This window comes from Thermobia domestica, chromosome 18, assembly GCF_964235325.1.
Source record: "Thermobia domestica chromosome 18, izTheDome1.hap1.1, whole genome shotgun sequence".
NCBI lineage: Eukaryota > Metazoa > Arthropoda > Insecta > Zygentoma > Lepismatidae > Thermobia > Thermobia domestica.
The window spans coordinates 133,499,964-133,527,955 of NC_137471.1; the positions used below are offsets into that span (position 1 = coordinate 133,499,964).

General features: G+C 36.5%; 1 protein-coding gene across 2 annotated transcripts in view; it reads right to left on the minus strand.

Annotated features, from left to right (window-relative positions):
• LOC145675520 (ubiquitin-conjugating enzyme E2 W) overlaps nt 1–11,818 on the minus strand; it is a 146,237-nt gene extending 134,419 nt beyond the window's left edge. Inside the window, exon 1 of one of the 2 annotated variants that reach the window (XM_081745995.1) lies at nt 11,542–11,818. In XM_081745995.1, coding sequence (XP_081602121.1) covers nt 11,542–11,565 — 24 coding nt within the window. In that variant the 5' untranslated portion in view covers nt 11,566–11,818. The remainder of the gene's footprint in view (nt 1–11,541) is intronic. The other variant, XM_081745996.1, reaches the window with a different exon arrangement.
• Nucleotides 11,819–27,992: the final 16,174 nt, after the last annotated feature.

A 27,992-nucleotide genomic window follows, 5' to 3' on the forward strand; every position in this document is an offset into this window, starting at 1 on the left:
ATCCCTAACTTAAAAATAAAACTTAATTCGAATATGCTTAATTAGTGAATTTATTACAGTTAAATACCACTCACTAGATGCTACAGCTACAACTACGTAACAAAAAATAACAAATGTGAAACATGTTCTGAATTATTTTTTGGATTTCTAACGCTATTATTAAACATATTACAATAGTAAAAGAGGATTGTTCATGAAATAGTATATTTGCTCTTGATTTTTAACTTTTTCATAAGGAAAAAATTAAGACATTATTCAAGTTTTAAACTTCGCACGCTACAAATATGTTGCCCTCTAGGCAATGGGACTAATGTGAAATGTGGACTAATGTGAACTAATGGGAAATGCGGCACTGTTAGCGGCGCTGAAAACTTATGATTCGATTCTAATATCGGTTGATGTCGATATTTTTATGTCGCTACGTAACCACCCTGGGTGCTAATGGGAGCTTAATTGGACTTGAGTTGAAAGTAGAACTATTCATCTAAGCGACCACGAAACTATGGATTCGATACTAATTTCGACCCGTTTCTAGCATTTTTGATATGTAGCCCGACAGTACTCTTTTCCAGACTGTAAGAAATATAGTTAAAATTGCTCTAGATATATTAGAATTATGTTGAAACACACATATACAGCCACTTTTATATTCTGTATAAATAGAGAGTGAGCGAGCGAGCGAGAGAGAGCGACTCAAGGCATCACCACTTCCACATTGCAAAAGCATATACCAGGAATTGACATAGGCGGAACTAGAGAGGGTCCAGGGCTGCCGTGTCGTGACAAAACGCTGTAACTTTGGCGGAGCAGTTTTGCGAAAAAGAGCCGTAAAGTTTTCATCCGAAAATGTGATCTGTATCATGTAGAACCAGTGTAACTAGGCAATAATGGTCAACCAATCAATTTTCACCAAATTTAATCACACAACATGCATTTACGTAACATTACATGTAACCACGTGTTTCCAAAGTCAAGATACACTGGTTCTACACGATACAAAATCACATTTTCGGATGAAAACTTTACGGCTCTTTTTCGCAAAACTGCTCCGCCAAAGTTACAGCGTTTTGTCACGACACGGCAGAGGGGGTGCCGGCTCCCCCTAGAAGCAAAGCTGGCCCTCCCCAGAATTTTTATACTGGAGGAAAATAATGTTATTAATTTACCTCAATTTACGCATAACAACTTTAATGATGCTTGCATTCGACATGTTTAATAGTGTCTATATTCGTCCGCCTATCGACTTTTTTTTTTTAAATATGGATCTATGGTCTTGTGCCTGAATGTAATAAAATACCTGGACCAATGTGATAGTGGGCAGTATAGCGACCTCTCGACTTGCGCTGTATGCGATTTTTTTTATTTGATAGCTTCATTAATCTAAATTATTTTTGTATTCTTTCAAGTAATTCACATATTGACGTAGTATTTTTTTCTTGTTTATATATGTGTGATAAATCAGTCTTATTGTTATTATTTTATTTATGGTATACTATAGTAATGTTTGAACAGTTACGATTCTCAGAGCAAATTATTAAGGTACACTAAAAAAACAGAAGGGAAAGAAAAAAGAAGCCGAATTCTTGAACTGCTAAACTGAAGCAATTACGCATATAATACCCATTCAAAAGTCACTATTCAATATCATTTGTTGCTTTTCCTCCTCCTTCTTAGTATTAGTATTAGTATTATTTATGAACTGAAGTTTGTAGTTACATTCTTAAGGTATAAACTGTAATCAGGTGCGCACCCAGAAATTTTTGTTCAGAGTGTCGAAAGTTGGGAGGGGTACAATATTGCAAGACACAGACACGGCGTTATTCTGCGTCCGAGTGAACCATAAATAATTTCGAAGTAGCGTAAGTTGTGCACCACATGAACAATTTTTAGATTTTGCTTTCGAAAAGGGAGTGTATTTGTGCTATGCTAAAGAAAAAAAATATGTTCCTGATAACCTGATATTTTAGTTTCATGCTGTAAAAGTTACATGGGTATCGCAATAATAACAAGCAGTGTTCGTAGTTTGAGGGAAATTTCCCTAATCTAGAGAAATTCTTGCGCTTACTGATTACCCAATATAAATATTTAAATTTTTCTTTGTCCTTCGGAAATAAACCAATAATAATTTCACTGTTAGGTCAAGTATAGTTTTATTAAGGAAGTGCACATATGTATGTCAAGTCACTAAGATTTCATGCGGTCCAAATTGGGTGGACTTTCCATGAGTGCTCCCTGGTACAGACAAAACACAATCATTAAATATATATATTCATTAAATGTTTGTTGTTTTGATTTTTACAATCACATCTGCTTGTCCATCAGGGCCACTTATCATACGTCCTCCCGCAAATTGTAAGGTGTGTAATTTAATATTTAATTGAAAAGATAATGGGAAACCTTTTTTATAGGAAAACGGGTCCCTCAAGTCCGTCTACATGTCTTCTCCTCTCGTATTGTTGATCTGCTTCACTCTAATTGTATTAAAAAAAAAAAAAAAACATTTAAGTCGTTCGGGAAGTTTGCCAACTATATTTCTACCACTGTTTTGTATACCATTGTTTCTGTTTTTTAGTTAAAAATGTTTTGTGTATAAAAGTTGATTGTATTTCTTTGTTCGCAAAGATTTATGTAATTAAACTGCAACATTAGTAAACGACAATGAAAAAATTTTACACTTTACTTTAAATACATAAATGAATAAACATTAGCCCATGACTGATTTTTAAAAAGTTATAACTTTAAATTATGTCACTTCTTGTATATTTATTTGTGTTTCTAAAAGATGTAAGAGCAGGGGTAAAAGTAAAGGGGAACGCGGGAGGACACCCTTCTCCCACTTCCAAAACTATATACGGTGCCCCTCCAATTCCTAAAAAATGCAATGGGCAAAAATAGGCACGGGAGATGGCGTGACGTCATTCGTCCCCCTATCTTTTCAAACCCACTTTTACCCCTGTGTAAGAGTAAACTGAGAGCATGACAGTTAACGTTTACGAATAATGTATTTTCGCTCAGAATTGCTCGAGTAAAACAGTAATAGAACATTATGAGTTTCCATAATTAGATTTTAGGTAGTTATATAGTAGCATCAGAATATAGGGAATATTTTTTAGCAAATTTCTGAAAAATAAATTTTCACTGAAATGTTACACGACAGTGTTGTGTTAGAACTAAATAACTTGGTGTTGATAATGAGTGCGGGGTAAGAAAGACCATATATAACATCATAACAAGGTCTTCTAAAAGATTCTTCTAATTTTTCAGAACAAATGGACCATGCCCCCCCCCCTAGGAAAATATCCTAGTTACGCCAATGGGAATTGAATTGAAAATCTATGTAAAGACTTTCTGCTGTGGCATGCTTCATAAGGACAATTCCAGTCTGCTCACGTGACCTTTGGGGTTCATGAATTTCTTTCGAGCGTTGCGACTTTGGATTCTCTGTTTATACCCTCTCTTTATGCATCGAATAATTTTTTCAAGAACATAAATGATATTCATTGAGCATAAATGATATTCATTGAACATAATATGAATATTGAGAAGTATCCACTATATGACAAATAGCTGCAAATAAATACACTACATAATTTATTTATTGCTATTGAACGATTTTCCTAACTTGTATTTAACATTCTCATATATAATACCGACCTACTGTGAACACCTACCTATCTCAGATATTATATTTTAAACATAATAATTACTATGTTCTGCAATGATTATGTTATATATATACAACTGATGTATTTTAATGTAATTATTTTATATAATTTTTCATTCATTGCGGAAAATATAATTTTAAAAAAAAGCATTGGCCGAGATAGGAATCGAACTCGCAACCTTATGATTTAAAATCCGACGGCTTACCAGTGAGCCAACACAAGGACTTCCGTAAACATGCTTCTAGCAAAACATGTATAACGGTTCTTAAGATAATTATGCCATTCATATCCACTACAAACGCTGTTTTTGTTCTACTTTGACTTTCATTTTAGTACTCAGGCGATAATTATGTTCTATGTCTTAACTTTGAGCATTCTTTTACATATGGAAAGATTCTTTAACGTATCTAAATGTTCAATTTCGTATGGAGAGCTAAATGACAAACAAGCAGTGCTGACATTAATACAAGGTTTCGAAATATTGTATGATTAAGTATTTCAATCAATGTTGCTTTTTATATATAATTGGTAACAAGTCTTATTATATTTAAAAGAAGAAAAACACATCTGCAAACTTTTTCCCGATTGCAAAGGCTGGCTTGGAGGTTCGAACCTGGTTTACTTTTTTCCGAAGATACCCGAAGCTGGACTTTGAAAATTTTTGCCTCAAAACACCAATAAAGAATGCGCTCAACCTTTTTGAGACAAGGTGTACTTATCAAAAGATCACCAGAACAGAATACCATTGAAAAAAAAATATATTTGGGAATAACGCATAATGAATTATGTTTGCACTCGATCAAATTTGCTGTAACTATGTTCAATTGTTATCTATTATCATAAATATGAAAAGGATCTTGCTTATGATCGCATCACAGGGAAACAGCTAATCCATTTGAAATGAACTTTTGAATGCAGTTATCCCGTACCTTGAATTGGGTTCTTATCATTATTACTTTGATTAAAATGACATATTCTAAGAGGAGAGCAGAAGGACAAAATTTAAGCGAAAAATTTAGAATGTCACGAAGCTGTCACGTAAGGTAGATGAAACTCCTCATTAAAAATAAGTGGATCTATGTCCCAACATTTATCAGAATCTCCTTTTCAAGAGGGACAGGGGTATTTTCTATATATTTTTTTTCTTTACATTCAAACGATGTTGCCTATTGTTTGGATCGCGGGAAAATAGTTGAACAATTTGAAATGAAATGCTAAACATAGTGCCTACCTTGAGCCAGGTTTTCACACATTATTTTGAATCAAAGGTGCATCCTCGGGAGAATAGAGAAAGTTCAAAATGTATGTAAAAAATACAGTATGTTACGAGCCTGATAAGTTAAGAAGATGAATTCCGGTACATAAATTCTTCATTAAAAGTAAGTGGACACTTTTTCTTTTTTTTAAAAAAAAAATGTTTTAAGAGGAGGGGTACTTTCTATCTTCCTTTCTTCACAATGAAAGCGATGCTGCGTATTGTTAGTAATCGCATCACGAAGAAATGGTAGAACAGTTTAAAATGAATTTCGGAACATAGTACCTACCTTAAGCTAGGTTAGGGCGCATCCTAATGCAAACAGGTTCAAAATTTCAGCCAAAAATACAGTGTTTAATATGTCCGTGAAGTTAAGAAGATGAATCTCGGTATATAAACTCCTCACCAAAAAATACAGAGATATGTCCCTCCTTGTTTCTGCAAATTTTCGTTTCGAGGGGAGCAGAGCATTTTCTTAGCTGTTTGCCTAAAATTTGTAACCGCGTCACTGGGAAACGGTTCAACAGTTTGAAATGAATTTTTGAGCATGGTACCTACTTCAAACTGGAATATTATCAGTTAACTATGATTAAAAAGCGTATTCTAAGAGAGGTACGAGGTTCAGAGTTGATGCAAGAAATAGAATAACTAATGGGGGGTTGATCGTTACACTTTCACTGGCATGTGTATCCTAAGGGGGAGGGAAGGCTCTAATACCTTCTATGAACCTAATCTTCCTCGTGTAAAGAACAGGCATTTCAGCTAATCTATCGTAGAAACCGATGCGACTACATTCCTATTGTTTTAGAAGTACATACTCGCATATTAGAATCATGCCTGTTGTGCTCTATGGTTGCGAAACATGGTCACTTACTCTGAGAAAAAAAACGGAGACTGAAAGTATTTGAAAATAAAGTTCCAAGACGAATATTCTGGCCCAAGAGGAACGGGAATGGGGAATGGCGGAAAATTCATGAGAAACTATATAATTTATACAGTTTACCAAACATTATTAGGCTCACCAAGTCTCGGAAGCTCAGGTGAGCAGGTCATGTAGCCAGAATGAAAGAGTGGAGAAACTTTCAAAGTTTCAACTGGAAATCCAATCAGAAAACATATAGGAAGACCTAGGTGCAGATGGGAGGATAACATTAAGATGGACTTCGCAGAAATAGAAATACAAAGTAGAGCTTTTGTCAATGCGCATTGAACCTCCGAGTTGCATTGGCCATTGAGTTAGTTTTAGTTTTACTCGTGTATTCGTACAAATAACATGTCTCTCGCCATATTGTCAGTTAAATACAAATCGAAAACACTTCACTTAAAAATGGGAAATTATTACAAGATACACCTTTATCTTCTCAAAAACTAAACGGCATTCAGATCGTGGAACTCCCGAATACTTCTGTGTATATGGTGGAGAATGTGATGCATATTACAATTACTGTGTATTACAAAGGCTTGTTAATTGTAAAAACTATTGTAAGAAAGCATACCGCGAAATGAAAATCAGAATTTAGAAAGGATCCATTTCCAATATTTCCGTTGTTACACAAAAAACAAATTTATTTTTAAGAAAAAAATTAAATTTAACACTTTTTTTTTTTTAATCTGTAGCTCCTGAACTTAAGGTATCATCCCAAGGTGCCAGCCTGACGCGCTTTGAGGAAACCTAAAGAATTCTCAGTCAGAACGCTGGCTCAGGGATTTAAATCCTCAGTGTAATAGAGTATTTTATTCCTATTCTATATTATATAGAATTAGTCACCTCTTTGTTACTCCACAAAACTGTCTATTTACCTTCTTTCTAGAAATCGAAATGTAAGTGAATGTCAATGGTGCAAAATAAGTCTTATAAAACGCGGATGGGACTTTACGGATTCCCTTGTGGTTCTCTTTCGTTCCTTTTGGTTCTCTTTTGTTACTTTTTTAAAGTTTAGTTAAATGTTTCACGATTACGCACCAAGGTTAAGGAGGACTGTGATACGGTAGATAATAATGGTGGCATGACGAAATTGATAGGAAATGAGAAAACTCCGTGAAAACTCATGCACACGATGTTTGTTCACCACGGCAGCGTTCTAGAACACTGGTCCACATCCACTGAGTTTTAATAAAGAAAGAAATCACCTTAGTTACTAATCCGCCTATACTCGCTTTAGCTCACTCGGCATTGCTATGTAATTTGAGTATTGATCATTTTTAAAGAAAGGAACCAACCCTGCTTCTAACCCACCTTCACCTAGGTGTGCGAACCAGAGCAAGTTTCTAGAACATTGATCTCTCTCGTCTACCAACCATAGGCCAAGTTTGTTGAAGTATGACAAAGTAAACTAGTTCAAAATATTAACTAACCGAAATACCACTTGCATAAAAAGATTTCTTCCAATAATCTACATTACAAGATGACAGCGATGACCACAAGAGTATATTATTTTAGAATATATGTTATTAGAAGAAATCCTTCAGTGAAAGTGGAATTTTGGTTAATTAATAATTTTAAATGATTTATCTTGTCGTAATTCACGCAACTTGACCTAAAACACAAAAGTAATCACGAACATCAGTAACATTAGACAATGATAAACAATATAACCATTGCTACATTGCGAACAAATGAACTTTAAAGAACAGTGTATGCTACAAAAAACTAGGATTGGCAAAAACCATGGTTTTTATTGAAAAAAAAAAGTTTTCTTTGTTTAAACCTTTTTTTTTTTTTTTTTGGTTTAAACTTTTTTTTTAATAATTTGCTCTACTGTATTTATATTACATATGGACAAAAATCTTTTTTCACCTTGGTGTTATTATGCAACATTTGGACTTGAAACCGGGCCTATTTGGCCACAAATGCGATGAGTCTGCCGACTCACTCACAAAGGATTCCTGATAAAAATACTTTGTACTGATCATTAAATAGTTGTTAATATGATTGTCAAGAGTCATTTCAGAAGGACAAAAAGATAAACAGTTGCACAAATGAAACCATTACACAAAATTATATATAAATCGGGAAACTCCCGCCTTATCTATTGCGAAAATCCTGTTATTACTTTAAATGCAAAGCAATAACGAAAAATTCCTTAATGCTTAGCATGTAAAATTTTATGGTCAACGCATCGTAATCAGTACGCTAAAACTGAGGTATCAAATTACAAATTTAGTATGTAGATGTCATTCAATTAAATTAAAAGTCCAATCCAAGCTAATGTTGGCAGCTATATAGGCAGTCGATAAATTTTGCCAATTTCTATCTTGGCTTCTTTATAAAACAACAGGCATTTAGGCATACAATTTGATTTCGTTTGGTGTGTTTAGGCTTAACATCCTTATGTAATACCGAAGAAAGAAGATTTTGACTTAAAATAACATCCGAACCGCTACTTGGTTTACACTTGAACGAAGGATTGTGGTTCGATCGAGAATTGAACATGGGACGCCTCGATTAAAAGGTGAAAAAGAGATAAAACCAATGCATATGGTTTGATAATGTGGAGACGTCACCATGAAGTTCATACAATTTAAAGCCTTTTTTTTTGTTTAAACCAGCCAACCCTGCAAAAAAGTAAACCCACTAAACCCAAACACAGACAGAAACAAGAAATAGAACACCAACAGAAACTATAAAATGTACACAGAACACATGAGGTATAAAGCAATATATTGCAACGTATAATAATTCGACAGATTCACACAATACATTTACACACCACCATGTCTGGCGCCAATGAACAATTCAACATCAATTCCGAAGGCAAAAACGAAACTGAATGGAATTTTGAGTAAAATAAAAGCAAACTAAAATAAAATTCCTGCACGTAAAATCAAAGAAATAACAAAATAGACTTCATTTATCTAAAATAATTAATAAATAAAACATTATTACTACTTTATGTATAAAACAATACACCTACATATTACTAGTGTGGTTAATTAAACAAATATGTTAATCGACTGCTGGCGAAGACTGAAGTTCAGTGTTCTTACTTTCAGTAATAAAACATTTCAACGATAAAAAAAAGCACAAAACTGGAAGAAAAGAACACAGAAAAGAATAAAGTTTTAAAAAAATTGTATAGAAAATATACACCCATTTTTTTAGTTTTATAAAGGGGGACCTGTTTGTAGATCCTTTCCGATTTTGACACAAAATGGTGCATGTGTTTATTTAAGTTTTCATATAATCTCTACTGCCTGGAATTGAAAACTGTTAAATATGACTCATTTAACTCCTCTCCCGCATGATAAAAAAAATAATAAAAAAAAATGTTGCTCTTCCAGGCATACAAGTTCATTATCATTAGGCTCGTAATTCTAAAATAACAAGGACTCGACAGATTACCATCCGCGTCCCTATATCTTTTATATACTAGCCTTTTTTCTACAATAAGAAATATTGGTAAATTATTTAATGCTGAAAAAACATCTGGTTTAAACCAGTGAACCCTGGTGTCAGTAGAAGATAACTTGGTTTCATTTCTGCAGACGATTCTATCAAACAGAAAATTTGCATATGGAATTTGATATTTACGTGTCATTCTTCGGCAAAGTGAAACGGAAATGTAAGTCATAGCTAACCTCGATAAAAATTCTGAGATAATAATTTAAATTATACTTAACCTAACATTAGCAGCCAGTCATATGACAGGCCTACTACCAAGGTTGGCTCCTTTAAACCAAGGTGGCTTAAACCATCTGTTTTTTCAAAAAACTGGTTTAAACCAAAAAACGAAAAATGTTTGTGAAAGTGTAAGTGTTCGTAAAATCTTGGTGAACACACAATTGTGGGTTATTATCGCATGTCACTCCCGCATATTATTCGTATTATATTCAGACCTAAATTCCCCATTCTTTACTCAAAGAGATTATACTACAAAAGCAACTTTATTTTTTTTTTTTTCATGAGTTTATGAATGTTTCTTTTTGTGATTTCTTTTACATAAGTTTATGAATGTTTCTTTTCTGATTTTCTATAGTTTGTTATTGTTATACAATTGCAATCAAAGAAAAATTCTAAATATTGTTTCGTTTTAATAATATTTACTATTGATAAAATACATCGAAAAACCGTACTTTTCTACGAAGGGGGGGTCATACAAACCCCACAAGAGGTATTTACTGAAATCAAAAGTATCTTTGGTATGAATGGGTCAGAGCCAAAGTGGACTCAAATAATTCTTTCCTGTATTCACTTTCCTTACTGATATGCAAATTAAGTCGTTGTATTTCTTTAACTTGGACTAATAAAAGTTGTAATGAACCAACTTGGACTTAATTAGTTCTTCTGTACTCTGCAGTATTTTGAAATTGTATATATGTAATTGTGTACATTGGTTTCACTTGTGCAACTGTTTATCTTTTCGTCCTTCTCAAATGACTACTGACAATCAGACAATTACATAAAAAGTATGTAAAGATCAGTACAACGTATCAGGAGTCCTTCGCGATTGACTCAGCAGACGTATCGCAATTTGTGGCCAATTAGTCTCGGCTTCGAGTTCAAATGGAAGACAATTGGTTTCGGATGTAAGTCGAGAAACGGTGTGGGCTCCGCTTTAAGTTATGTGACCCCTTCCAGCTTAACTCGGTTGTTGCATAATAACACCAAAGTGAAACAAACTTATTTCTGTCCAAACTGATATAAATACAGAAATCAAATTATTTAAACCAAAAAATCCTGGTTTAAATAAAAAAAAAGTCCGGGGGTAATAGTTAAGAACAGCTACTTCTCATCTCCCGTGCACGAGGATACATCTTACTGTTGCACTACCTAAACACCCTAAGTACAAGGGCAAGAACTCAGTCTATTACCTACTTTTTAACATCCTAGATAGTCAATGAATAATTCCTGAAAGTATGGCGTTTCTCGTCCTTCCCTAAATGGGAAGTACGGCTCCTTAACTATAACCAAATTAGAGAACATAAAACATAACCTAACATGAACTTAGTGAATATAGGCCAACCAACATGGCAAAAATGGAAATTTTTGGGTCATAGTCCGTACAAGGATCTGTGGAAGTTGTGCCGACTACTTTCAGCAATTATAGTCATTGTGCTGGCAACTCGTCGATCTGTATATATATATATTCCATTCTTTCACAGATTAACCGCACATTCTCCCTGGGCAATGCAAATGAAAAGTGAATTGAAATATATTGAGTTTTACGTCCCACGATTATGCCGGAGAGGCTAAAGGAGACGGTGATGATGAGTAATGAATGAAATGGTGGAACGAAGCGAGAGGAAACGGGAGAACCCCGAGGAAACCCACGCACACGGTGTTCCTGTGCGATGCAGTACGTTACAAAAGGTTAGGTTAGTATCATTTATTTATTTGTAATGGCTTCTCAAAACATAATTGTTTTACTGGGTCTAATTAAAGAAAACTTTATAGTTACACACAAGCAGAATTCAATAAGTTCTGTAAATTTTGTCATTACAGTTCGTGATCTTTCGCGATTTTCAATTGTTAAACTATTTCACTATTTGAATAAAAAGTATCACAAGCAATGACAATTCGCATATTCATACACATACATATATAGAACGAAAACGTCGTAACGTTACGTTTCAATATTAAAAACCAGTATCATAATAAATTGGATTCTTTGCACTACTTACCTCTGATGGTGTCATAGACGCCATAATCTCAATGCCCACTGGAATCAGTACAATTCATAAAAACACATGAAAAGCACTTACAAGAAACTTTAGAATCCCATTTAAACTAAACGCGAAAATCAATAATTTTATTAACTGTATGCCCAAGTTTTCAATCCATTCTGCATATAAAGTAGACTTTTTATATACGTGATCTAACCGAGTCACAGATTATTTACACTGTTTTCGGCAAAGGACAGAGTTGGTATAAAGGGATCCCTTTTAAAACCTTATATCAAGTTAAAAATTAACCAGAATGTATTCTTAACGTAGGATGCGACTTCAATGGAGCCGATTACGAACGCCAACAGTAACGTTATTCCATGTTTTACCAAGGAAGGCAAGATTGTCCAACGGCATAAGTGTTTCATATTTTTTTTTATTAGTATGCAATTTATATAAAAACGTGCATTTGAAACTCAGAGAGAGTAATTGTACCTTGCATCCCAAATGACGCCCATTAAACTGCGGAATACGAACTACGAACTGGAGCCTCATTCCGTACGAGTAGCGTCAATGAACGCAAAAGGTGCGTTTTAGTATGAGATAATCGGTATAGAACTTTTGCCGCCTAATGCAGAGTCGTTTTGAAATATGATTAGCATCATACTAAACGCCTGACTACCTGCAGGATACTATGTTAATCAAACGCTTTAGTATATAACTAATTATGCGTCATTACGACCCTGCATAAGTCCCATAATTATTTGTTTCAGCTTCTGCGTTACGTTGCGATCGTTTGACAAGGATAGTATGGAATAGGGAGGTTGAAATCAGTAGCGGTCTTCTTTTTACAAGGGCGACTCAGCGAGACAACCTAATTTTTGAAAAGAGCCAATCCATGCGAAAAAGAAAAGTAAACCTGGATCCAAAATTTTCAAAAACAATTATCGAAACCAATTCGTTTTTTACACATATACACACAAACAAACATACACATTTACTCTCCCACAAAAAAAGAAAAATCTTATTTGTACTTAAAATTCGCATAAAATTTTAAGCCTGAATTGTACGTAAAACACGTTTTTATTAAATTTACATAATTAAATTTATTAGTTAAATTTACATCGCGGTCGTGACTTAATGTCACGTGATAATTAGTCTGCACACACAACTGTATTGTGCGAACGAGCGTCAGCGATCGAAGCGGATCAGAAGCCAAGCAGGGCTCGTTTCATTCCACCTTTGAACGCTGATAATACCACGTGACATTACGTCACTCTCGGGTTGTGCAACTTCAATGTAAATCTAACTTCATCCTTAGGGTTGAATATGTTGCGACCTTTCCAACTTCGTTCAGTTCAACTTTCCAGATTACAATTTATTTCAATTTATCTGCCCACTGTTCGTTGCTGAATTTCAAAATAAAACAACTACAATCCACTGCTCTGACGGTACACTTCAATTACCTTCAGGAACTTTAGATGTTTTAAAATAAAATAACGAGCAGTGGTAGAGGTGAAAGTGTCCCTCGTGCGAAGTTCCATATCATGAGGGGATGAGAATTTAGAGCATCACACTTTCTTAATCTTGACTATATTGAAAGTAGGTGGGCAACACGACAGGCCTCCAGTCCTTCAACAGGTTTGCCGCAGGTATGCGCATTATCTCGAGGATGATTCGGTTCCAGTCTCTCTGAATGCGTAAGCAACGGATAATGCATCTTTTTCTAATTACACCGGAATTCGAACCCCGTAACCTACGTTGCAAGCACATGCTCTACTGTGTTGACCACCGAGGCCAGTACTGATAACATTTTCATGCGGAGTGAAGTATCGAAAACAGCATGTTTCTGTCTATCAGCATTCTCAAGATAACGAGGGTGTGACAGACAGACAATGCAATAACACTACACCCCTGTACAGCCTGCTAATAAAAAGAACGAACTCATGACGTAGGGGATCTTTTACGATTCAAACCTGATAGTTGCAAGAATTTGTACTTAGGATCAGTGGCGGCGGCACGACGATCTCTTTCTTCAAAGTTGTCGACCGTTTGCCGAGGCGGCAAGCGGTCGAAAATCGTAAAATAAAATGCCCTTTGCCGACCGCCAGAGTCGGCAAAATAGTCGGAAAGACCTCTTTCCGACCCTCTGCCGACTCCTTATGCCGGTCTCTTTTCAACGGCGACGCCGACGCATTTAATGCTCATCTCCGGCTGTTTGCCGCTGGTCGGCAAGGCAACTATTCGTCGCGGTCTGAAATCGTGCGGGAAAACGCCGGTGTCCGGCGCAGTCAATCCAATCGCGGAATCTGGTCGGCATGGAAAAATTATCCAACTGTAGGCAGCAGGATCCTGATGGAGTTTGTTCGTATGCAAAGCAGTCTTGGGAAGTAACGTAACGCAAGTAACGCGTTTCGGATGAGTAACTACAATATATGTATTTTTTTCGGAAACAAATGTTTCTTTCCTGTAAGTGAATTTCTCAGAATGAAACAATCTAACATGAACTGCGTATGTCAGTGACCGACAGTCTCCGACACACTGAGAAACAGATAAGTTCGTAGTGTCACTTGCTGTTTTTGGAAGATGAGGACAGCCTCAGGGAAATCACATGTAGTGATTTAGTGATTGCAAGCACCTGGAAGATTTTGTCGTACATTTTGACAACTCCAAATCAATACATTCAGTGAGTGAACTAGGAGTGCAATGATACCGGTGGTCTATTTTACTTTGATTGGTGTTGAGTTGAGTTGAGTTGATTTTAGTTTAGCGTCCCTTTCAGCAGCGAGGCTATATGAGACGTGGACCTATTGATTAACGTGGAATCTGAACCACATGAGCTCCCGCCGGAAATCGAACCCGGGTTTGATTGGTGTTGTTTTTATAAAGATGGAGAACGAAAATATTTTACCATTCGAACATTTGAAGGAATACTTTTTTCTTAAGAGTTGAGGATGATGATGGACAGTATTTAAAAGTAAAGTGTCTGAAGTGCCCCGGCGGAAAATATCAACAACTAGGGTGCCATAATTAACGATATGCAGTAAGGGGTTAATATGAATAAACTGTTTTGATGAGCAGGCCTACTTTATTACTAGAAAATAGTTTACTGATGGTATGTAATTTTAGAGTTCTTTCAGATCAGTTTGCTTATCCTAGACTCCCGTTAATTATAGAGCTTAAAACTAGCTTTAAAAAGCATGTACCGTTTTTAGAGTTACTGGCAAGTTTTGATTCACCCCCTGTTGTTCATGTGTTCTCATTTTATTAGTTGTGGTGCAATGTTTCTCTATATTCTGTATTTTTAATTTTACATAACGACATTGTTATTATTAGTTTAGCAGAATAACAATAAGCAACCATTTTTTCTAACGCATAAGAATAAGCACGAGTCAAGATAAAACTCGACTCGACTCGAATTCAAATCGAGTTTCAAATCAAGTCAAAGGTAATATTCTCGAGTCGAGTTCCGAGCCGATTCAGTTTTTCGCGTCGAGTTTCGAGTCCAGTCGAGTTTGATAAATGGCTCGTTAGTTTTAACTCGTCTTGAAATCATGGCCTGATTACACTGGAAAGCGAAAGCCATAAGAAATGTAAGTTAAGCACTAATATGGAATACTTTTAGTGTTGCTCACGAGAGGGGACACTGCTTGCATCTCGTCTCGTCTCGATAGCGAGACCACAAGAGATGTTTTATAACAAGCTCAGCTCCGCTCGGCTCAACTGAGAAGATGGCTCGAGCCGGCTCGCTTGGGGTGAACCATCGACTCGAGCTGGCTTGGTTGGGATGAGCCATCTGCTCGGTTCGGCTCAACTGAGCCGGGGGCTCTAGCCGAGTCGGTTGGTTGAGCTCTTGTCTCGGCTCACTTCTCGGTCGATAGTGAATGAGCTGTGAGCCAATGTGCTCGAGTCGTTGACAATTCTAAACCCGGGCCGAGCAGTTTTGAAAATATTTTACCAGTTCCCTATAACTTTTAACATCGTTTGGCTCGAGCTCGAATAAGCAACCTAGATCCTCAACCCAAATTCAGAATCTCGTGAACAATGTCCTTGACTCCTAGACTTCATGATTACCGAGGTTGGCAATCAACTAGTTTTATAGTATTCAAATACAAACAGTCTATCTTTCATGTTTATATACAGTGTTGTTATAATTACTATTATTATTACTATTATTATTATTATTAATAATAATAATAATAATAATATAAGTTGTAGTAGTAGTAGTGTCATTGATAATAATTATATTGTGTATGTATTATACTTGAAGAGAGTACTCGAAACTACACACCGGATTTGGCTCGACTCGACTCAAAACTCGACCCCAATTCGACTCGAGTTGAACCAAATTTTTCGAGCCGAGTTCTAGGGTCAAGCTCAAAGATGTATATTTCTAGTCGAATCGAGTTTCAAAAAAAAAAAAAAAAAAAAAACTCGCTCGAACTCGCTCGTGCCCATCCCTACGGGTAACGCAGTATGGCATTATGTTCATGTCACAAGTAAAAGTTAGTTCTTGTAATTACATAAAGCGATTCAGAAGTGCAATAATAATAATAATAATAATAATAATAATAATAATAATAATAATAATAATAATAATAATAATAATAATAATAATAATAGAGGTTGTAATAGTAGTACGGAAAATTGAAGTAATAATTTTGTTCCCATATTTAAAGTTTCGGACCTAAAAGTAACGCGTTACTTTCGAAGTAAAGTAACAGTTACTTTTTGGGGGCAAGTAACGCGTTACTAATGCGTTACATTTTAAGAGAAAGTAAAGTAACCTGTAACGCGTTACATTTTTACAAGTAACTTACCCAACACTGATGCAAAGTGTAAGTGCATGTTCAACTCATTACATTCCAGTGAGATCCATGTGGATGTCATAAAATACTCCGTTGCAAAATACCAGTGACATCAATGGGTTTGTCATGAAAATACTTCATTGCAAAATACCAGTGAAGTCCATAAAGATGTCATAAAATACTCCATTGCAAAATACCAGTGACATCCATGTGGATGTCATAAAATATCCCTTTACAAAATGCCAGTGACATCCGTGGGGATGTCATGAAAACGTATCCTTTATGAAGGTTTGTATTAATCCTGGAAATGATGATTCTTTTATTGGATGCAAGGCACGAGTTCTATTATTTCTCCTTACATGATAGCACCTTACTGACAAAAAAATAAAAATGTTTTGTCTCAGTAGATAGCAGACCTAAGGGAGCACTCAATTACGACACATGTATTTGTTTTAACGATAACAGTTGGCAACTTCGAGATCGAAAAAAAAAAACTATCTTTGATCTCCAGTCAGTGTTGCCAAACTGAAGCAGCATAAAATCTCTTCAGAACATCAAAATTTCCCCTTTTCAGTCCAAATGATCCACAATGCAAATAATTTTTCTCACTTGAATGTTCTCCTCGCACATGTATAATAATTATGCCCTATATAATGGTCAAGGAGTAAATGAAAATCTGGTATTATAGCACGCACATAAGAAAATGACATCTTAAAAGCAAGGGGTTAATTTAGCTTTGATTTTGATCGTATCGCTTAACTTTGACATTAAAAATTTTAGCGGTCTGTACCATTTAACCAGTGCTTTGAAATGTTAGCTAGATCTTAAATCATTTAACTTTGCTATTCCAGTTTGTGTCGCCTGTGCTGAATAGGTAGACATTACAAGCAATTTATCCAGTTAACTAGACCTTCAATTGTTAACTTCCAAATTATGCTATGTTTAGGTATCGGAAGTATTATAGAACGGCTTTGTCCCTATATATATATATTTTTTTTGCAATAGATTCAGAGCCCCAAGAATAGGTTCCATCTCTTCCACGACCTGCTCGGGAGAGTAATATTCCCGGAAGTACGTTCCGCGCGCTACTCTAGCCAGCTGTTTTACGCGCTATCCTAGCCAGTTGTTTTAAGTTGGTAACAAAATTTATATCATGAAGTACACGGGAGAACAAAACGAGCCCCAAGTACTACAACTACTTATCTGCACAAAAGTAAATGAATCACTTTTTAAAGTATTATTTTAATTTAATAAGTGTCATAAAAACGTTAAAAAATTTTAAAAAAACTCATCGGGCCGGGTTTGAACTCACGCCAAAAGAGAATTTTATTACTAGCATATAGCGTTAGTCCACTATGCCACGAAGGGCGATAGCAGCAAGCGTTTGATTTCTGCTATTTTAATGCAACGTGGCAAGAAGTGGATAACGCCTATCAATCAGAACTGTGTTTCTCGTTTCTACTTCCAGGAGCATTACTCTCCCGAGTTAGTTCTTCTCTTCCGTTAAATCTCTATTCAATCCGGAAATGGTTCAAATTAATCACTCCCGGTTTCAACATTTATCGCAATCGAATGAAAACAGTAACATAGCGAGAGGCGCTTTCTTCCAAACGATTTAGCATCTTAAGACAACATATCATGCCTACCCACAATACTCTACCAACACTGGAAGTAGTTCAAATTTATTATTACTTCTGGTTTCAATATGATTCAACTTTTATTGCTACAGAATGAAATTGTAAGGGACAGCGAGAAGCGTTTTTTTTTTTTCTTTCTTTAACGATTCAGCGTTTCAAGACAAAATATAATTCCTGTCCACAAGACTCTACCACAACCTGATGTGGTTCAAATTACGAGTACTGTCGTTTTCACTACTGATTTCCATACAGCAAAAATGGTAAATGCTATCAAGATGCAGATTTTAGCAATCGATTCAGAGTTCCAAGAATAGAGTTTATCTACTCCGTTAACCTTCTATTCAAATACCGGAAATGCTTAAAATTGGTAATTTCAGATTTCAACGTTTATCACCAGATAGCAAATATGATAATAGATAGCGAGATCTTTTCTCAAGCGACTCAGTCGTTCTTTCAGAAAAAGTGTTCCGGGAGGGCACTGCTGGTACTATTTTATTAATTATTATATTATAGACGTATTATTTTGGTCTCGTCCGGGTGGACACTCTCAGAGCTCAGGGGGGCAGTGCCGACCAAAAAACATGTCTGGAAGAAACACTGGTCATGGACTAGTCTTCGCATTTGACGTGATACATATGATTCTTTTTTTTTTTTCTGGCCGTGGTGGCTCCTGGTAGAACGTTCACCTCTGGTGCTTGGGGTCCCTGGTTCGATCCCAGCTTGCGCCAAGTGAACTTTGTGGTTGACAAACACCGTGCGCTTAGATTATCTCGGATTTCTCCCGTTTATTCCCATTTTTTCTTTCCTCCATTCCATTTATTATTTCATCATCACCGTCTCCTTTAGCCTAGCCAGCACAACTGTGAGACGTAAAACTCAAACATTTCATTTCATTTCACGATTCTGTTTTTCACTTCTTTTACAACTCAGTAAGTATTGAATGATTCCAATCGCAGTTCTACCTGTCTCATTGAATCTACCAGCGGCGGCTGGTACTATATGTTGCATGGTTGTGCAACCGGATATTTTTTTTAATACTAAAAATATTTTTAAGTATTAAAGTAGTGTATCAGTAAAAAAAAAAAATAAAATAAATAAACCTTTGCTCTTGAGCGCAAAACAGTATTGATGTGTAAGTGGATATTTTCGATCCACTTACTTGTAATAAATTAACTGTGTCAAAATATCTGGTTTAAATATATATGACGCAAACTGCGTCATTGAAATATTTGGGGGAGTAAAAATCTATATAAATATGTTTGAGGGGGTGTAAAAAATTATCGAAAAGTTTTTTTTTCATGGAAGAACACCTACGGATAGACAATTGAGGGGGGTGCGTCATGGACATGAGGGGGGTGGGCACCACTGGATACGTGCTTGTTAACAGTTAGAACTTCAAGGGGGTGGTTGGTAGCGTCGGTTTCTTCAAATTTGCAACGAACTTTCTTTATTTTAGCTGGAGATCTTTTCGTTCTTGGATGCTGCCACGTGTGAGCTGAATCGTATATATTTACCGAGCTGTTTCGCTTCGTATGCGTTCTTCTAAAGCTCTGGACCACCTGGTTACGTTCGACCGACGGTCCTAATGTCTGTTGGATCAACCTTTTTTTATTATTTTTTTAGCTATGCTGTTCAAGGCTGGCAGGTTAGGAAGGTCTCTCGGAATGACCAAGGATAGGGAATAGGATTCTTTGTAAATAACTTAAGAATATTTTTCTGGGGAGAATTCTTTTTTGTTTGATAGGTTAATTTTAATCACGCCGGGGACGTGGGGATATGTATTAAATAGGTTTTAATATTTTGAAATATGTTTTAATTTCTTGGATAGGCCTATTAAGGAATTATAATTTCGGACTCCAATGTTTTTGGGTTCGAGGCCCCTCTGGATTGAGAACTTTGTTTCTCGAGTTAAAGTTTCTTGTTTTCTTTCTGATTCCCTGATCCTAATAATGTGTTAGTGATTATCTCTTGAAAAAGAGATAAGTTTCTGGTCTCTTTTAGAGCGAGACCTTTATTAGGGCAAGGCCTAATTTTTGGTGGCCAGTTTATTGTCTCGAAGAGAGAGACTTGGCTAGGGCAAGGTCCATGAAAGGCCAGTTTATAGTCTCCTGAAAGTAGTGCTCTCAAACGGGTCGGGTCAGGTCAGCTCGAGTTGGGTTGTCGGGTCGGGTTATCGGGTCAGTTCACTTTGGTCAACTGAGTTTAGGTTGAGCTTAAACTCGGCTGGAGTCGAAAGTTGCTGTTTTTCACTAGCTGCCTAATTAAAAATAGCAATTTTCAATTGATTTTATAGAAGCCATAAATCTATTTTGAACACTTGCAGCTAGTGTTTTTATGGTAAATGCTTATTTTTGTACCTGTGTGTACTTTAATTTGTAAATGTGGAAGATTGATTTTACCAATCGACTGTAATATTAACATCTACGCCAATATGGAGTCTGGATATAGAACAAAACTAGAAGTGGTTTAAGCAAGGCCAAAAGAAAGATTGGATATGGACGACCAAGCCCAAGCAGGGCTGCGGTGGCTCAGTGGTAGAGAATTCATCTCTGGTGCATGGTGTCCATGGTTCGATCTCAGCTTGTGCTAAGTGGGCTGTGTGGTGGAGAAACGCCGTGTAGTGGGCTTCTTTGGGGTTCCCCTGTTTCCTCCCACTTTCTTCATTCCACCATTTCATTCATTTCTCATGGTCACCGTATCCCTTAGCCTCGGTGCAGAATCGAGGGACCTTAAACTGAATATTTCATTTTATTTCACCAAGCCCAAGGACATCGATACAAGAACAAGATAAAGATTGGATATGCAAGACGAATTGCATAGTAATCTTGCTCTTGGCCTTGTTTTGGTGATCACCAAGTAGCGATGAGCATATTTTCTTGCTTTCCGTATAGTATGAAATACCATAATCAAAATCACACTTGGTCTTCATTTTTACCGATGAGGCGAGCATTCTTGGCTCTTGTATAGCATGAAAGACCACCAAAACTACGAAATACAGGACCAAGACTTGACTGCAAGACAAAGAATAAGACGCAGTATTGATGACCAAGACCTAGGGAGCGAATTGTTTGAATTTCATTTGTTGGGCTGAAAGTGATGAAATAAAATTAGTACTTTATAATTAAATATCATACTGTATTTTTAAATTTTAAATTACAAAATTCATATTATGTATCTTCTTACGTGCAACTATATATACTGTAAAATACGTTTTAATTACCGAGCAAGAAAAATCAAAGTGGCACGGGTCCCGGAATCATAAGAACCTATTTTGGAATGAAAGTTGAAGGGTTGGAAAAAATCACAGGTGTTCTCCTATTTCCTCAACCCTTATCATTGTAGTTAAACGATTTCCTTTTGTCTCCGCCAAGAGACTCTTGCTACTGCCTTCCGAGAAGACCCCCTGCCGTCCAAGCAGGTGAGAACACTAACCTTGAATAAAAATTTCGTCACATAGAACTAAGCAAGAAAAAAGTTCTCCCACGTCGGACATTGGTATCAGTTATAAAAAGAAATAACCAAACCTCAAAAGTGCCAAATATTCATTAAGATGCATATGCAAGTACCCCACTTGATCTAGCTAGTGGTTAACGTGTAAGACTTCGGTACACGTGGTCCGGGTTTAATTCCCAATGGGAGTGCATTTTGGCGTTCACCCAGTGTCGTGACCTAGTGCTCTCAAACGGATCGGGTTGACCCGACCCGACCCGACTTGGATCGGATCGGTCAGCTCGGGTCGGGTCGGGTTGTCGGATCGGGTCAGTCGGGTTGTCGGGTCGGGTCAGCTCGGGTCGGGTTGTCGGGTCACGGTTCGGGTCAGTCGGGTCGGGTCGGTCTTCAACCCGACCCGTTGAGAGCACTACCTGAAAGAGACTTTTTTCTTACCTTAACTTAACCTCTTACCTTGTATTGTTATTTAGCCAGGGTTTCCTTTTCGCAGGTTCTCTAGAATTCTAGAGACCTGTGTAGATAGGCCAAGCATTTTCTTTGATCCAAGGAATTGCTTTTAAAGTGAAGGCAGAGTGGAGCTGTTTCCGCTAGAGAGGGCAGAGAAACCTATGCCACAGGACCCTTATAAATTAGAGCATAAACTAGCATGTATTCGTATCTAAGTAGGGAGTGATGGGTTCAGAGTTCGATCCCTCACGGGTCGAGTTTTCAGAGTCCTGAAAGAGAACTCTTTTGCTGCTTCTCATAGAGAAAATTTTACTTTTTGTTCATATCTAGTCTACGAATAAAATATTAAAAAAGTAATAAGAATAATCTTAATCATACCCCTGACAATAAAGTTTTTTGAGAGAAGCCAGTGAAGAAAGATTAATTAGATATAATCCTTTATTCTGTTTTTCATTTATGTAGTATATTGTTCTTACAGTTCAGTTTTAAGAAGACTGTGGGATAGAGAGGAATTAAAAGGTTTTTAGAGCCAGAGTAGTATTAGTACTACTACTTAGTAGTTAAAGAAGAAAATAATATAAAGAAGTTTTTTATATACTACAGATGCATTTCTGAAAAAATCAATTAAAAAACGGAAAGAAAGAGAGAGATTTACATTTCCAGTGGCAGCGAACGTTGCTACTGTAAGCAGTAACATTGAGCATATGGCAGCGAGCTCTTATCTCTTAACATGGAGAAGTGGATTTATTCTTCCCGTATTGCTCTCTTGCGGTTGCACTTTCTTCCGCAACTGGTCAGCTTCTGTAATAGTTACGAATTCCTCTGCTTAGCAGCGCTTGACTCAATTGATAGGTTAGGGAGTTACAGACGCTTGGAAGAAAGAAGTTTATTCACAAAACATAAACTCGCAAAGAACAAATATAAGTCTGGTGGTATCAGGGACGGATCTAGGCTGAAAGTTTGGGGGGCGGTCGTTCGAAGTCAATAGATTTTATTTAACATTTATAATACAAAGGGGAAAATTCTTGGGATAAGTTTTATTTTTTAAAAAAATCGGTCGATCGAGTCTCGCAAAAGAAAATGTCTTACTACTGGTCTAATTCCTATCTCTGTGTCTTTCGTTCACTTGAAATTCCATGTTCGATTTCCTGCGGAGAGCATAAATAAATATCAAATCAATCACTTTCAATACTAATCTGTCTTCTTTAGCCTAATTTGCTGGAATGTTAAACTATTTTTTTTTTTCATCTTCGAAGGAAAACATCTTAGATTTAATGCTTCTTTACAGACAAAAATACGTGGTTTCTGAAAATGGACTTTTTGTCCCGTATATTTATACAAAGAAATGCTAACAAAATGCATATTGTCGGAGGAGAGAGGTGTTTCAGGACCCTAAAGAAAATAAAGCGGAAAATATTTGTGGTAGCGATGCTTTCTATTCAGAGAAAGTTGGCGAGCAGTATTTCAGATTTCAATAAAGTCATAGAAAAATTTGAAGCCCAAAAGATCGAAGAAAGACCTACCATTCTAAAATAATGCATAGTTTATATAATTAAATAATTTTGTTTAACAGCGTGCATGCAATTTTCTTGCTTTTTTTCTTCTTTTCGGATTAACGCTATCATTTATGGCTTACAGCACATACTACATATTCGATTTATCTCGTGTTCAATAACATGAGTGTGGAGGTTTTGTATATAAATAGTGTATAAACGTACACTGATAGTGGTTGTTTGAAAAAAGGAAATAACTTATATATTAAATCAATATTAGAGAGATAATTTCATCAATAATATACAAATAGAGCTTAAAAGACTTTCATCTTCATATTTCCTGAATATTTTTTGGATAAGACTCAAGAATGCTGGGGGAGGGGAACACTTGCGCGTTCCTACATACCTATGATATTACAACATAGCAAACGATGCTTGTACAGACTACGAGTCGCTACTGGAATGTACTATGAATTTCTCCGATGGAAAGATCGACAACTTCGTAGAACAATCTCTCCAGTTCGTTCTAGTGTTCCTTTATTATTATTATTATTATTATTATTATTATTATTATTATTATTATTATTATTATTATTATTATTATTATTTATGCCTTCCAAATCCAGAATCAAATGAGTGATACTAGTGAGAAGTGTACATTAGCGTTTTACCAGTGGGAGAATCACTGTGATTAATTCATATATTTTCACTTCATCGTGGAAGAGATTTTCAAATATTTCTTCGTCTTGCCACGTGATCTGGATTGTTCTACTACATAGTCTAACAGCAGCATTTTTTTAAATATTGCCTTTTCCACAATATTTCACATGTTAAGAGGCGTCATCCTGGCGAAATTAAAATACCGCTAATTTTACAATAATTGTGTGATATCTTCAAATAGATAAAAGATACCGGTAACTGAAATGTGGAACAAGAGCGCCCTAGACAGTATTATTTTGCGTGAGGTGCCGTTATCACAAGTCACCTAGTGGCTTTCCGTTTGCAGCCGTTTAGAAACGCGAAAATAAATGCCGATTTTCAAAATGGCTACAAATCGAAAGCACATAAGTGAGTCGTGATAACGGTATCTCATGTAAAAATGATATTGTCTAGGGCGCTCTTGTTCCACATTTCGATTATCTTTTATCTATTTGAAGATATTACATAATTACTGCGTAAAATTAACGGTATTTTAATTTCGTCGGGATGAGGCCTCTTAAAGATATCTGAGCACTCTGAACATTGTGTCTGAAACAATAAATAAACACAATTTATCTTTAAATCATCTGACAAGGATTGCGCTCCGTTTTATCTGTCCGTTCATGTCCGGTGATACATAGTATCATTGTGCTATTATATTGTCGGTTTTAAATTCCACTTTCTTTAAACAGTCTATGAGAGTATTCTTAATATTGACCCCATTTATGTTTATTTCTAAAAATACAATTAACACAAGTAGTTTGATTATGATAATATGCAATTTGTTTCTTATTAATCATAGGAATCGAACTATTCCTCCTTATAAAAATTTGAACACGATCATGCAAAACGTGTCCAAATGAAATCTACCCGGGCAGTACTGAGCATCGAGGAAAGTATTTTGGGCGAGTGATAAAAAATAGTCAATGACAGATGTTCATCCATATCAGACCGACTATTAATGCGTGGCATTTGACTGTGGTGGCAAGGAGAAAGTATGGCGTTGATCGCAAATATATTCAGTGTTGATCAACACAGTGTGATTCAATTCTTGTTACCAGAGGGAAGTCAGTCCAGGGGCGTCATTTCGTGAAGAAGGGGACAATTGCCCCCTGAGTTTGAAATTTATATAGATTTTATAAATAGAATAGTAGTAAAACAGTGAAAAAGGGAAATTTTTCTTATATCAATGGGTCTTCCCCCCCTCCCCTTCACAAAGCAAAATCTGAAATGACGCTCCTGGATCAGTCCAGTGAAATCATTGAAGAATGAGTGTAATTTACGGGGAGAAGATTTGGTACGAGATCACCACTGATGACGACATGCTTCTGCTCTGGACGTGGAGAGTCTCTCATGTGTGCCCGAACTCCGTCCCCAATTCTTTACAGTTGTCTTCGATACACACTTCTTTCCATAAATTATATCATTCTCCAATGAAGTTAATCGAACTGACATCCTTCTGCTAACAAGAGTTGATCATACCAATCGCCACCATAACTTTTCCGTGCTATCACGGTCAAAACCCACGCATTGACGGGTCATTTGATATGCATGCACGTCTTTTACTAACTGTTGTACCAATCACCCAGAAAACACTTCCTCAATCATTAGAGTACAAAGTGTTACCCGGGCAGGTTTCATTTGGACACGCTTTGTATTATAGCAACTTTTGATTATATGAATACACAATAAAAGTCTTAATTTTATTCACTTCTTGCACTTAATTTATGACACTCATCTAAAACTAGTGGGACTTTATAGTTTATTTATTGTATATTCACAGTTAACGTTGTGGACTTTGATACAACTAGCTTTTGCTGTAAGTGCATCTGCTCCTACTTCTTGCATGCTTGTCATAGTGCACCAATAGGTTTGAAATTAGAGATGGCCACAAAGTTCCAGTTCCATGAGGAACCGGTTCCGGAACCGATTTTAGACCTGCATCCGAAAACCCGGTACCAGAACCGGATCCTAGGAACCGTTCCAGACCTAGTTCCGAAAACCCGTTTCCAGAACCGGATCTTAGGATCCAGTTCTAGACCCTGATCCAAAAGCCCCCCAAAGACCCGTAAAGGAGACACAAATTTCACCCTCAAAACACTGCAAAGAGGACGACTCGCTTGTTCCCTCCCAGCCCAGACCAGCCTGTGACCCCAGAAAAAAAATTTTGGTCCACCAGTGAGAGTTGTCCAGTTACCCAGTTTGTTTAGCGAAATGAGACAAGCAGATGCCACCTGGGCGCCTACCTGTCGCTTCCACCATTTCATCTAGCACACAGCCTGCCAGCAGCTCGCATTTAGCGTAGGGATGGCCACAAAGTTCCGGAAGGGGATTTGTTCTGAACGGAAAACCGGTTCCACGAGGAACCGGTTCCGGCCATCCCTAGTCGAAATGAGAGTTCATTGAGAGATGATTGCAAATGAGCAAGAAAGTATACGTAATTGTAGAAAGAAATTAGTTAAATACACTCGATTGTATTTAGTTTCATAAAAACAAATATCTTGTTTCTATTCAATTAAAACTCTCTATAGGCCTAATGTTGTTTTAGAGGTATAAAAGGTAGTTTAGAACAGGTAATGCCCGCTCTAGCTTCTTCTTGGCTACGAGCCTACTTTTCAAGAATTACTCCTATAGGGCCTACCCCCTTGAATTTCATCTATGTTAAGTGAGATGTTATATTTCCAGAGCAAATCTTTTGGAGGATAAGATGGAAATTTGGGAATTATAATTTTTCAACAATAATTTCAAGTGGTGCGTGCATTTTACTATACGGATCCAGAGTATAAGTAGTAATAGGAGTAGAAGCAAGGGTAGGGGTAGCAGTAGGAGTAGGAACGGATTAATAGCTCCGCGGAGGTTCGTTGGGTTCTGTTCCTGGTGCAGTTTTACTATACGGATCCATAGATTGTAAAATGCACGGGAAAATATGGGGATGTATTTTATTTGCCCATTTTATGTCGAGAACAGAACCCAACGCACACCTGCGGGGCTTCTAACCCGTTCCTACTCCTACTGCCACGGCTACCTCTACTCCTACTTCTACTACTACCGGTACTTATAGTACGGATCCATATAGTAAAACTGCATGCTGTTCCTGACATAAAATGGGCAAATTAAAGGCTTCCTCAAATTTTTGCGTACATTTTATAATCTATGGATCCGTATAGTAAAACTGCACCAAAACTAAATACATAAGATAATAATAATAAATGAAAAAGCTTTCCTATTTAAGTAAAAACTTATTTCATTGGCAACCCTTCCTAAACATGGTAACTAGTCTGTGGTATGTAGTGGTGGCCGCAGTGTTGCCGATTTGGGGGAAAAGTCGCTAAATCTAGGGGATTCGCATTCCAGGATAGCGACAAAAAATAATTTTTCCGATTAGCGACTTTTTTTGGTGATTTTGGAATGACGATTTGGCGACTTATTTACAAATCTAGTGACTTTTGTACTGCGGATAACTCATCATAAAATAAGTACTATTAGCTCGAATCAGTTCAGATATATGTTTATTTCCTTTTGCTTATTTGAATCAGTGCAGATGTTGACGAGCTGAGGGAAGTACATAACATTTATCTCTATATTCCGTCTTTGATTGCTGTTATCTCTTACCTTCTAACGGGGACCAACTCCAGCTTTCAATGTCCTTTAGTTTACAAAGCTTCCGTTTAGAAGCACAAATATTTCATTAACGATAGCAAACAGATTATCTGTAGAAGCATGAGTAGAAGTGAAGTAAGATTTTTCCTAGACCTTGAATTTTGTTCGTTTTTCTAAACTTATTTTCGATTTCGTTGAAGCAAAATTGATCATAAAGTTACATATAAAAGAGGCAAAACTCCACGAAAATTTTAGCGACTTTTCACCCAAAATTGGAGTCATTTCATCTCCTATTTGGCGACTTTTTGTATCAACTTGTTGGCAACACTGGGTGG